Source organism: Macaca nemestrina, chromosome 5, assembly GCF_043159975.1.
Source record: "Macaca nemestrina isolate mMacNem1 chromosome 5, mMacNem.hap1, whole genome shotgun sequence".
Lineage (NCBI taxonomy): Eukaryota > Metazoa > Chordata > Mammalia > Primates > Cercopithecidae > Macaca > Macaca nemestrina.
The window spans coordinates 70,481,028-70,494,148 of NC_092129.1; the positions used below are offsets into that span (position 1 = coordinate 70,481,028).

Genomic DNA, 13,121 nt, shown 5'->3' on the forward strand with positions numbered 1-13,121 from the left:
CTCATTTAATTAAACGTTTATTCAATGAAAGGATGTATAAAAACTTACAAATTTGAGAACTCAACTATACATGAAATAGGATGATGGGATATTCAGTTTTTAACATGTACATATAGTATATCTATTAGCTATTCTCCCCTTCCCCTTCAGTCCTTACTTCTGGCTCCTGTTTTGTCCTGTGAGGCCCTTCTTTTATTGGCCTAAGGGAAGATTAATGAACAATTTTTACTGCTTTTGGGCCAATGGAGAAAATTTCAGGCATTAAAAAAGAAAGAAAGAAAAAAACAACCAAAAACCTGGAGAATAAACACCAAAATCAAGTTTTTTCCCAAACAGCAATTAGATTTTTTGTCCTGATTTCTCTTTGCCATTTATTTTTGATGCTTCAATTAATGTTGCCAGTAAACCATCAGCATTGACTTTTTCAGTCATTAAAGTTACTACATCTTCTGGTCACAAATTCCCCTGTAAGATGAATATTCCTATATCCTTTTCCCTGCAGTATACACACTGATTTAAAAGTTAGTGTAAAACAAATTATCACTGGCAGCTGCTAGAAAATGGCATGTCATGTTCTGTTCAGAAAGACAATTTATAGAATAGTACATTCAAATTTGATTTTTAAAACACATTTGTCAGAAACTCAAATACAGCATTTTGTTGTTGCTCAACTTGGAAAGAAGCCAGCAATGAGATAAGGATGTGCATTAATTCACCTGTTTATAGCAAGTACCCACACATTTTTCTCTTACAAACACACAAACTCACAGCTTGTCATGTTGTACCCAAAAATTAAGATTGCCATCACATTATTACTTTTTCTGCTTTGTGTTTTGTTGAAGTAGATTTCTTAACTGATGATTTTTCTTAAGTGGACATAATCTCAAAGGATGCATTCTGAAGTAAGACACCTGGAGGATGAATACTAAGAACGTTTTCTTGGGTTTAAAGTTTCCCCACACCTTCTAGATTTTGCATAGTACAGAGCCCAGCTGTATCTCTAAGAAGCACACTGTATTTTCTGACATTGTTTTTCTGAGAAGACTTTTTACCCAGGGAAAGTCATAATTTTAGCTTACCAAATTGGATTCCAGTTGTTTTATTTAATACCCTTCATTAGTTCCAAGTATGCTTTTAAATAATCTAAAACCTCTCAAAATTTGAGTTTATAAGTATAATGACCATTATCTTTCCAATATCCCCTGAATGAAAGTCGATACATTCCAGGTTTATAATGCACAAAGCCTTTACAGAGGTGGGGCTGGGATGTGGGGAAAAAGGGAAGAGGAGAAGGGAACAAGGACCTGTTTGTATCATGCCATGGAGAACTACAGTTCTGAATTCAGGGAAGGGAGGGAAGATAGTCTTTGTAAAAATGAGTTTTTTAAAAAGGTAAGTGACATTCAGTCTAGTAAGACGGTTTCCTGTTCCTTTTTGATGGAAGCTAACACTGGGTGGTCAGGCTCCGTTACTTCCGAGTCCCCACTGCCCAGGAGAATGGATCGCCCTTCGTCTAGGGCAAAAACGTCTGAGTTCTGGTTTTGGCATGAATGTTTAACAACCTCATTGGGAGTGGAGAATGTTTTGTCACACAAGTTGCATTTGTAGGGTTTGTTTGTTTGCACCAGCATGTTGTCCATCTGACTCCCTTCCTCAAATGTGCAGAGTTCCAGAGTCTGTTTGTCCACCATGGTGTAAGTGTCGATGCTCTGGTTGAGGCACACGTGGCGGGCAGCCTGGTTGGCCCTGCAAAAGCTTTTGTCACAAGTGCTGCACTTGAAAGGCTTCCCGGTGTGTATGTACATGTGTTCCCTCCAGTGGCTTTTCTGGATAAATTTGCGTCCACATATTGTGCACTCGTACTTCCGCCTCTTCACCTCCCTCTCCTGGTCGGCCTGCTCCAGGTTGTCAATGTCAGCAATGTCTGAGGGGGGTGGGGTTTCCGACTGCTGCTGCCCATCGATGATGGGAGAATCAGAGATGTGCTGCAGCTCACTGTCACTTATCATCCCGGCTTCAGGCACTTCCATGGCATCTTTCCCGAGGTCAGCTGCATTGCTACAGAGAGTCAGGGGGACGCGGCTTTCTCCCTGGTGGCCGGATGTGAAAGGTACTCCTGTGTGGATCTGGAGGTGTTCACGTAAGCTGCTCCGGAGAGTGAAGCGCCGGCCACACAGGTGGCAGGCATAGTACTTTGGAAAGCTCCCATTCCTCTTCATGATGCTCGGCTTGACGTGGGCTATTGTGAGGGGCGCAGGCTGCTCATCGGAGGAAGATGCTTCCAGATTGGTCTCCTCCCCGGGAGGAGGGGGAGGAACAGGAGTGGAAACAAGTTCTGGAGACAGCGAGGTCTGCAGGGGGTCTGAGGGAGTCATATTTGTCCGATTCACCTGGGCCAGATTTGAAGTCAGCTGGGAGAGCTGTGAGGTCTCAGGGACCTGCTCCTGGCTTATCCTGGAGGTCTGTGGCCGTGGATCTCGCCCGAGTTTTTCAGGTGCTGAAGCAATCTTGGTGGCTTGTCTCAACTGATGATCTGCAATCTGAATGCCATACAATGAAGAGGCCAGCGGGAAAACTTGGTCAGGGTGAGAAAAGGCTCCCTGGCTGGCGAGGCTGGCTTCCTGGATGAGCGGGTAAGCGTGCAGAAACTTGATGCCCTGTTCTAATCGAACCGGGTCGATGAGCTGAGGCGCCATCTTCCCAGTGTACATCAAGTGTAAGAGATAGCTGAAGATGTCAGGCTGTATATCAGTTGGTTTCAAGCGGACACACTCACTGAAAGAAACAAGTAAAAAAATCGGTGAGTAAATGCCAGTCCAGGTGTTAACATAAAGCCTGAAGAAAAAAATGAACGCTTAAAAACAAAGGAAACAAGAACACTTCCTATCCTTGATTGTTAGTAAGTTTCATGAAAATGGGATGAAATAATCAAGAGACAAAGTTCATGTTAAAGAAATGTGACATCTTAATTCACAGACTCTTAGAGCAGTTTTTCTCCTAGTAAGCTAAATTAACTTTTTTTTTTTTTTTTTGAGACGGAGTCTCGCTCTGTCACCCAGGCTGGAGTGCAATGGTGCAATCTCGGCTCACTGCAACCTCCGGCTTCTGGGTTTAAGTGATTCTCCTGTCTCAGCCTCCCGAGTAGCTGGGACTACAGGTGCCCCCTACCACGCCTAGTTAATTTTTGTATTTTTAGTAGAGACGGGATTCACCATGTTGGCCAGGGTGGTCTCCAATTCCTGACTTCAAGTGATCAGCCCTCCTTGGCCTCCTAAATTGTTGGGGTTACAGGCATGAGCCACTGCGCCTGGCCAAGTTAAATTAAATATTATGTATTCTCTTTTTATACAGAACTCCAGGAGTTCCTTATCAAATGCCACCATCAACATCAGCACTGCTCCTGGGCTTTACAGGGATTCTTTCTCACTTGATTGTCATTCATTCTCATTTTACAGGAAAAGATTGAGGATTAGAGGTGTTAATAACCTGCTCAATATCATGTAGTTGGTAAGTGGTGGAGTTCGTATTTGAAACAATGTTTGTCTAATGCCAAAGCCACCATAGCAAGATCCTTTAGAGAATCAAAACAATCCTGTATGGTAGATAAAGTGGATTTATTTAGTCCCATTTGACAGATATGGAAACTGAGGTCCCAAAAGTTAAGTGATTTATCTAAGGCACCTAAAGCAGTTGATGATGATATTAATAACTTTAGACTCTACTCCTTTTATCATTTCCGAAACATCATCCCTGATCAAGCAGCAGTAATGAAGAGGTTCCCAAGAACTCTTCTCAGTAGTGGTAACAAATTCTAAAGCATCATTAGAAATCAATGAGATCTACATCCACATATCACAAGGTATATGTTATCTTCCACTGAGTGGATATTCTATAGACAATGCATTTCAAATTTAAAGACAGCTTCCTTGAATGCTTTTAGAATTTATAATTTTCTTTTATTATACTACTTTTTGGATTGTAACTTTCTTTGGCCCTTTTAGCAATCATGTTCATTTTATTAACAAATATTTTATTTTCTTTTTTATGAGATGGGAGTCTCTTGTCACCCAGGCTGAAGTGAAGTGGTGCGATCTCGGCCCACGGCAACCTCCGCCTCCCGGGTTCAAGTGATTCTCCTGCCTCAGTCTCCCGAGTATCTGGGATTACAGGCATGTGCCACCACACCTGGCTACTTTTTGTAGTTTTCGTAGAGACAGGGTTTTGCCATGTTGGCCAGGCTGGCCTCGAACTCCTGACCTCAGGTGATTCACCCACTTTGGCATCTCAAAGTGCTGGGATTACAGGTGTGAGCCATTGCACCTGGCCAATATTTTCAATATACTAAAATATTAACAGCATACCATCCTCTTCTAAATTTAACATTTTTCATTCCATTAAAAAATAGAAAAACTGGATGCAGTGGCTCACACCTGTAATCCCAGCACTTTGGGAAGCCGAGGAGGGTGGATCACCCGAGGTCAGGCATTCAAGACCAGCCTGGCCAACATGGCGAAATCCTGTCTCTACTAAAACATACAAAAATTAGCTGGGTGTGGTGGTGGGCACCTGTAATCCCAGCTACTCGGGAGGCTGAGGCAGGGAGAATTACTTGAAACCGGGAGGCGGAGGTAGCAGTGAGCCGAGATTGCACCACTGCACTCCAGTCTGGGTGACAGAAGGAGACTCTGTCTCAAAAAAAAAAGGAAAAAAAAAAAAAAAAAAAGCCATTTAAACAGAAATTTGTAGCAAAACAGATTTTACTAATTACTGTGCTGCTATCAATGTGTATTTCAAGAAGGCTACGTAGAAATAATCATGTGAAAAATATGAAATTTTGTAAAAATATCAAGCATAAAAACTAGCATCCCTTTGACAGCATAAAGGGAAGAGTAGATGTGACTGTTTTTCTTTTCTTTAAAAAAGATACACAAGGGCCGGGCGCGGTGGCTCAAGCCTGTAATCCCAGCACTTTGGGAGGCCGAGACAGGCGGATCACGAGGTCAGGAGATCGAGACCATCCTGGCTAACACGGTGAAACCCCGTCTCTACTAAAAAATACAAAAAACTAGCCGGGCGAGGTGGCGGGCGCCTGTAGTCCCAGCTACTCGGGAGGCTGAGGCAGGAGAATGGCGTAAACCCGGGAGGCGGAGCTTGCAGTGAGCCGAGATCGTGCCACTGCACTCCAGCCTGGGTGACAGAGCCAGACTCCGTCTCAAAAAAAAAAAAAAATAAAAAAAATAAAAAAAAATAAAAAAGATACACAGGGTCGGGCATGATGGCTCACACATGTAATCCCAGCACTTTGGGAGGCCAAGGCGGGCGGATCACCTGAGGTCAGGAGTTCAAGACCAGCCTGGTTAATATGGTGAAACCCTGTTTCTACTAAAAATACAAAAAACTTAGTCGGGCATGGTGGTGCACGCTTGTAATCCCAGCTACTCAGGAGGCTGAGGCAGGAGAAACGCTTGAACATGGGAGGCAGAGGTTGCAGTGAGCCGAGATCAAGCCATTGCACTCCAGCTTGGACAACAAGAGTGAAACTCCGTCTCAAAAAAAACCAAAACAAGTGGTTGGGCGTGGTGGCTCATGCCTGTAATCCCAGCATTTTGGGAGGCCAAGACGGGTGGATCATGAGGTCAGGAGTTTGAAACCAGCCTGGTCAATATGGTGAAACCCCCTCTCTACTAAAAATACAAAAAAAATTAGCCAGGTGTGGTGGCGCAGGCCTGTAATCCCAGCTACTGAGGAGGTTGAGCCAGGAGAATTGCTTGAAGCTGGGAGATGGAGGCTGCAGTGAGCCAAGATCGTGCCACTGCATTCCAGCTTGGGTGACATAGCGAGACCCCGTCTCAAAAAACAAAAACAAAAACAAAACAAAAACGAAAAAGATACACAGATCATTCATATTTTTATTTAGAGTCCTTTCATATTCCTTTAAATAGGAATGCAAATACAGGTAGTCTTTGGATGGCTTCCAACAATACCATGTGTATACTGCAAAACATTTAGATGCCCTAGGGAAGTTCAATATTCAAAACAGAGCTTTAGGCGTTATGTGTGCTGAAGAATTTACTAATGTAAACAATCAATTCCCAAGTGAAGAAATGACTAGGGGGAAACTTTTCCAGGATCAGGCAGAGGAATTGGGAAACCAAAGGCCTTAGAGATGTAAGTTACACCCTCTCCTCTGCTGAGATGAAACATTCCTCAAGGGAGAAGGCTCCGGTAGACTAGGGAGCCTGTAGTTGACTCTCTTCCCCCTCAGAAAAGGAAGGATAGGGGCCAGGCACCTTGGCTCATGCCTGTATTTGCAGTGTTGTGGGAGGATTATCTGAGCCCAGGAGCTTAAGACCAGCTCCGGGCAACATGGCGACACCATCTCTACAAATAAATGGGGAGAAAAAAAAAAGGCCAGCCTGGGCAACATGGGGAAACCCTGTCTCTAAAAAAAAAATACGGCCGGGGGCGGTGGCTCAAGCCTGTAATCCCAGCACTTTGGGAGGCCGAGACGGGCGGATCACGAGGTCAGGAGATCGAGACCATCCTGGCTAACCCGGTGAAACCCCGTCTCTACTAAAAAATACAAAAAACTAGCCGGGTGAGGTGGCGGGCGCCTGTAGTCCCAGCTACTTGGGAGGCTGAGGCAGGAGAATGGCGTAAACCCGGGAGGTGGAGCTTGCAGTGAGCCGAGATCCGGCCACTGCACTCCAGCCTGGGCGACAAAGCGAGACTCTGGCTCAAAAAAAAAAAAACCAAAAAACAAAAATTAGCTGGGTGTAATGGCACGTGCCTGTAGTTTCAGCTACCTGCGCTGAGGCAGGAGGATGGCTTGAGCCCAGGAAGTCAAGACTGAGGTTTCAGTGACTTGTGGCCATGACTGTGCCACTGCACTCCAGCTGGGGTGACAGAGTGAGACCCTCTTTCAGGACAAAAAAAAAAAAAAAAAAAAAAAAGGAAAGGTAGAAATCCAAAGAAGGCTTTGTTTTTTAGCAGTCATGAAAGGTACTACCCAGCAGAGTCCCTTTCCAGAACTACTTTGGTGGTTTTTTGTTTTTTTTTTTTTTGAGACGGAGTCTCGCTCTGTCGCCCAGGCTGCAGTGCAGTGGCGCGATCTCAGCTCACTGCAAGCTCTGCCTCCCGGTTCACACACCACTCTCCTGCCCCAGCCTCCAGAGTAGCTGGGACTACAGGTGCCCACCACCATACCCGGCTAATTTCTTTGATCCGCCAGCCTTGGCCTCCCAAAGTGTTGGGATTACAGGCGTGAGACACCGTGCCTGGCAACTTTGGTATTTTTTGTTTTGTTTTGTTTTTAGACAGAGTCTCACTCTGTTGCCAGGCTGGAGTGCAGTGGCATGATCTCGGCTCACTGCACCCTCCGCCCCCAGGTTCAAGCGATTCTCCTTCCTCAGCCTCCCAAGTAGCTGGGATTACAGGTGCGTGCCACCAGGCCCAGCTCGTTTTTGTATATTTAGTAGAGATGGGGTTTTGCCATGTTGGCCAGGCTGGTCTCAAACTCCTGACCTCAGGTGATCCACGCTCCTCGGCCTCCCAAAGTGATGAGATTACAGGTATGAGCCACTGCGCCTGGCCATTTTTCTTTTTTTTTTTTAATTTTTATTTATTTATTTATTTATTTATTTTTTGAGACGGAGTCTCACGCTGTTGCCCAGGCTGGAGTGCAGTGGCGCGATCTCGGCTCACTGCAAGCTCCGCCTCCTGGGTTTACGCCATTCTCCTGCCTCAGCCTCCTGAGTAGCTAGGACTACAGGCGCCCGCCACCGCGCCCGGCTAATTTTTTGTATTTTTAGTAGAGACGGGGTTTCACTGTGGTCTCGATCTCCTGACCTTGTGATCCGCCCGCCTCGGCCTCCCAAAGTGCTGGGATTACAGGCTTGAGCCACCGCGCCCGGCCTAAATTTTTATTTTGAGTCGACATCTTGCTCTGCTGCCTAGGCTGGAGTGCAGTGGCACGATTTTGGGTCACTGTAACCTCTGCCTCCTAGGTTCAAGTGATTCTCCTGCCTCAGCCTCCCAAGTAGCTGGGATTACAGGTGCCCGCCACCAGGCCCAGCTAATTTTTGTATTCTTTTAGTAGACACAGGGTTTTACTGTGTTGACCCGGCTGGTCTTGAACTCCTGACCTCAAGTGATCCGCCCACCTCGGCCTCCCAAAGTGCTAGGATTACAGGTGAGAGCCACCATGCCTGGCTGACTTCAGTGTAAATTTTGTAACTCTTTTCTCATTCATGGTTGGATAGGCTGTCTTGTCTATCACTTATGAATTGTGACTCAACAGTAAGTCTCTCAAATTTGAAAGAACTATGTACAGTCTCAGATGGCAAAAAAAGGACACAGCTGGGGAAACCTTGGCCCACACTTTAGGCAGGCCTGGAGGAAGGACTTCAAGGGGCCAGGGAAAGAAAGCGGTGAGTCCCTGGGGTTTACAGCCAGGGATGTAAGGGCCCAAGGAGGTCTCCAAACACCAATTTATTTTGATTAAAAAAATTTTTTTTAAAGAGAGGAGATCTTGCTCTGTAGGCCCAGGCTGGAGTGTAGTGGCACGATCATAGCTGACTGCAGCCTCAGCCTCCTGAGTAGCTTGGACTATAGGCACATGCCACTACACCCAGCTAATTTTTAAACTTCTGTAGAGACAGGATCTCACCATCTTGCCCAGGTTGGTCTTGAACTCCTGGACTCTGGAAATTCTCCTGCCTCAGTCTCCCAAAGAGTTGTGATTACAGGTGTGAGCCACTGCATGCAGCCTTAAAAAAATTTTTTTTTTAAAAAAAAGCAGAAGCACATGCGCACACATACACTTTAAAAACAGGTGGAGGCCAGGCACAGTGGCTCATGCCTATAATCCCAGCACTTTGGGAGGCCTAGGGGGTGGATCACCTGAGGTCAGGTGTTTAAGATCAGCCTGGCCAACATGGCAAAACCTTGTCTCTACTAAAAATACAAAAATTAGCCGGGCATGGGCGTGGGCAGCTGTAATCCCAGCTACTAGGATTGCACTCCAGCCTGGGCGACAAGAGCGAGACTCCGTCTCAAAACAAACAAACAAAAACAGGTGGGATTTTTCAAAGCTCCTTAATGCACATTTCAGCCATCTGCATCCCTGACTGCTTTTATTCCCATGCAGCTTGACCTCTGCCAATCGCTCAGCTCACTATGCACCAGACTTTGGTCTTTTCCCAGTCCTTTTCCCAGTTCCCTATAATATACTTACATCTAAGTAGTTTCCAGATATGTTTGACATAACATTTTTTTTGTTTTGTTTTGAGATGGAGTTTCACTCTTGTTGCCCAGGCTGGAGTGCAGTGGCACGATCTCGGCTCACTGCAACCTCCACCTCCCAGGTTCAAGCGATTCTCCTGCCTCAGTCTCCCGAGTAGCTGGGATTACAGGTGCACACCATGATGCCCGGCTAATTTTTATATTTTTAGTAGGGATAGAGTTTCACCATGTTGGCCAGGCTGGTTGACATGCTTTTATGTAGGATAAAGATGAATATAGTTTTACTACAGCTATAAGCCCTTTGGTATAAACTTCCATAGTAATTTCCGTCTTCAATTATTCCTTCACTAGAATTTTAAAAGCAATGATAGGCTTAAACAACTTTAAAAATAAGGATTTTTGAATAACATTAGCATTGTCAGAAGGTTGTACTTAGAAAGGTCTCTCCCTCAGTGGTTTTATTTTTGATAGTTGAAAATCTGTAGTTGTCTGTGATTTAAACATACCACTCAGAGTTGCAGACATAAGACAGGGACATCTAGTGGTAACTACAGCCAGAAATCTCCCTTGGAGCCAAACTTGAAAAAATTGACTGTATTCTCAGTCTACGACTGAGTAGCCGGGCGGCAGTGTTGTGCCCCACAGAGGAGGTGCTGGTTGAAAAGTACGCCCCTGGCCTTCACCCTGAGTTTGCCTTGCCTCGAGGAGCTTGAATTCTGTACTAGGAGGCGGCAAAGCTGGCCACTAGGCATGTGTCACCTCTGGTGCAGTAATACACACTGTTGCTTTACACTGTTGTATTACACAAATATCACAACGCCTTGTTAGAAAGGCATTTATTTACTGCCCTATACTTAAAGGTGGGTTTCTTGCATTGAATTAAAACTCATTATGTAGCATTCTTGCACTCCTCAAGATTAAAACTGCCTCCTTTTCAATACCATTGAATTCACTGTGTTGAGACTGTCCAGTACAAAACCCAAACTAGGCCTGAAGTCTCTGACACACGAGTTAAAGGCAGCATTCTTAGTGTTGCCAGATGAGCCACCCCTCCTGGGTTATTCTGCAGTTGTCCCATCTGCTCCTCCAGACACTGATCAAGTAGCTATTCTATTGTGTGCAAATACTGGGTGGTGTTTGCAAAGATTTGTAAAACCCAGTCCCTGCCCTCAAGAAACTTACAAGTGAAGAGGGGGGATAAATACACAAATAACAACAACACAGGGGAAAGGTGCATATTTGCACTCTTGTACATGTGCACTCTTATAAAGGAGCACAATTAAAGTGTTATGAGCCATGAGCGAGGACATGGTCACTGTCATTTGTTTTGTTTCACTTGACTGGGAGGGGTCATACAAGAGGTGCTGCATGAGCTGGGACTCAGGGAGTGGGCAGGATACCAGCAAAATGTGGTCCAGGTGAGCTGAAGCCATGAAGGTAGGTCTGGTTAAAGTGAAGATGAGGGGTGGGGTGTCCCAGAGGGCCCAGTTGCAGATGAGGCTAGAAAGAGGTTGGGCTCCAAGCCTGTGGGGCCTTGGATGACAGAATAAGGAGCCTGTGTGTTATTTTAATATCACTGGGCATCCCCGCGGTTTCTGATCCAAGGAATACCGCAGTATAGCAGGTTTCTCATCAAACACTACAGTCAAAGCAGTGTTTGGAAATACGAATCTGACAGTAATGTGGAAAATGGGTGATGAGGTAATGGAAGTGAGAAAGGAAAAGAAGTGACAAATGTGAAAGGTAATTTGAAGAAAACATGATTTGGGGACTGATAAGATGTGATTCAAAAGAGTTAAGCTTGGGATACTTGAAGATAAGAAAATAGGCAGGAGGAACTTCGGAGAGGGCCTAATTCAGTACATCCTCAAAGACACAAAAGGAGATACTCAACTCTAAATGCCCAGCACACGGCCTGAGGCCTTGGGAATAGAGTTCTGGAGACAGAACAGTCAAGGCCAGAGCTATAAACTGAAGTTTCCAGCAGAGGCGAGATCTAGGAAAAAGACACACACCCATAGGAAGAGTGCAAAAGACAAAATTCACCAAAGGCCCAGGTTTAGAGGGCAGAAAAACAAGAGATATTCAGCTATAAAAATGCAGATGACAACCACTTAAGAAGGAAGCAAACAAGAGCAGATGCTGGAGGACAGGATGCTAGAAGGCTGAGAGAAGGGCAGTGGTTTTGATGAGGGGTGACCTTAGAGAAAAGACTGCAGTAGAGAGAAGGAGGGGAGGAAACCACAGTGCACACTGATAGGAAGAGTGTGGGATGAGGAGAGTGCAGGTGAGGACCTTGATTACCCTTTTAAGGGCTTTCATAGTAAAGTGAAGGAGAAGCGGCACCGTAACTCAGGCAGACAGCAGTGTCGAGGATGTGCTGATCCCACACGGGCTGGGGGCAGGGGAGGGGGCGTATGAAAACAGATAAAATAAAAAGAACAGAATAAAAATTGAGGAGTGGGATCTTGCAGCATGAGGGAGGGAGGGAGATCATTTTCCACAGACACTGAGAGGCCCTTTTCTCAAGATAGGAGAGATGAAAAGAAAGAAACTAAGCAAAGATAGAGAAGTTTTCAGATAGAAAAGAGGGGAACTGGAGAAATTCATGCCTCAAGCTTCTTGTTAGAGGAGGAGACAAGAATAAATGCTAAAAGTCAGGGGGATACTCAGGGGACTGGGGCTGGAGGAATGAGAGGCAGGGCTTAGACAATGAGTCCAGAAAAGATTACTGCTGGAAGGCTTCGCTGACGCTGGGGAGCTGGCTTTATAATGGACCTGATCTTGCAGGTCCTGATCATGCAGGTGATACCCAGCGAGGGCATCTGGAGGTGGAGGGACTGCGTAGAGCTGGCAGGTCCAGTGATTCTCAAGTGCTATTGAAAGCACGCATAACAAGAAGGTAGGGGGCGAGTGAGGCTACAAGGGAGCAGGTCAGCTAGGAGCTAGGAGAGGTAGAGAGACCCATGGTCTTGATGAGGGCCAGGGACAGGGAGGTTAAGAAGTCTACAGTCATTAGGTTATTAGCAACCACTTTAGTTACCTGGTCTGATGGACAAACAACATCTTAAAGTAATTGGAGAATGAAGCAAGAACTGATTTGTGTGCCTTGAAGTATACATCGCCGATTGCAACCGTGCAGTCACACAGGAAACCAAACTCTCGCTGAGCGTTTAACTGTTGCAGGAGAATAAGTCCATGGTTGGCCAAATCCATTTTTTAAAAAATCTGCAAAGCAAACAATTTTATTTTTAAGAAGGTGATTCACAAATAAGAATGTGTCCTTTATAGTCACCAACAGTCATGATCATAGCTAACATGTCATCATAGCTAATGTGTCAGGCACTGCTAAAAACGTTACATAGATTAACTCATTTAGTCTTCCTAACAGTCCTCTGAAGTAATTATGTCATTCCGCTTTTTTTTTAAACAAATGATGTCATTTAAAGTAAATCAGGGAATTACGTGATTTGCCCAAGCTCACACAGATGGTAATGGAGAAGCCAGGAAATGAACTCAGGTGGTCTGCCTTTAAGCATCAAGTCCTGGAGACAGACAGCAAATATCTTGGACCATCGAGTCTTTTAGTTTAAAATTCCAAATGCAAATGGAGTCTTTTAGTGTAAGATTCCAAATGGAAATTCTAATGATGCATCAGAGTTTGTCAATTCTTCCGCAGAGATAGATAAATTAAGGTGTTGAGGTGGGGTCCCAGCAGGGCAGGGTGAGAATCAATAAGTTTGAGGGTCAATAGTCCAGCTCCTGCTGTGTGCTCCTGCTGGTGATGTAACAGCCCCATCACCCCTGACCCTTAACACTTACGGAGGAAGTGGGGTTGGGGCTCTGCCTCCTTCCTTGTGGAGGAGGAAATGGGTTTT

At 45.2% G+C, this 13,121-nt stretch overlaps 1 protein-coding gene and 1 long non-coding RNA gene across 4 annotated transcripts in view; one reads left to right on the forward strand and one right to left on the reverse strand.

Annotated features, from left to right (window-relative positions):
* LOC105489037 (zinc finger and BTB domain containing 2) overlaps positions 1-13,121 on the reverse strand; it is a 27,953-nt gene continuing 14,832 nt past the window's right edge. For all 3 annotated transcript variants that reach the window (XM_011753609.3, XM_011753610.3, XM_011753612.3), the window contains exons 2-3: positions 12,287-12,471; positions 1-2,775 (exon numbers count right to left, since the gene is read on the reverse strand). In XM_011753609.3, the coding sequence (XP_011751911.1) occupies positions 1,404-2,775; positions 12,287-12,459 (1,545 nt within the window). In that variant the 5' untranslated portion in view covers positions 12,460-12,471 and the 3' untranslated portion in view covers positions 1-1,403. The remainder of the gene's footprint in view (positions 2,776-12,286; positions 12,472-13,121) is intronic.
* The window catches only part of LOC139363331 (uncharacterized), a 16,682-nt gene continuing 11,930 nt past the window's right edge, over positions 8,370-13,121 (forward strand). The window contains exon 1 of the long non-coding RNA XR_011623463.1: positions 8,370-8,429. This is a non-coding gene — a long non-coding RNA (uncharacterized lncRNA). The remainder of the gene's footprint in view (positions 8,430-13,121) is intronic.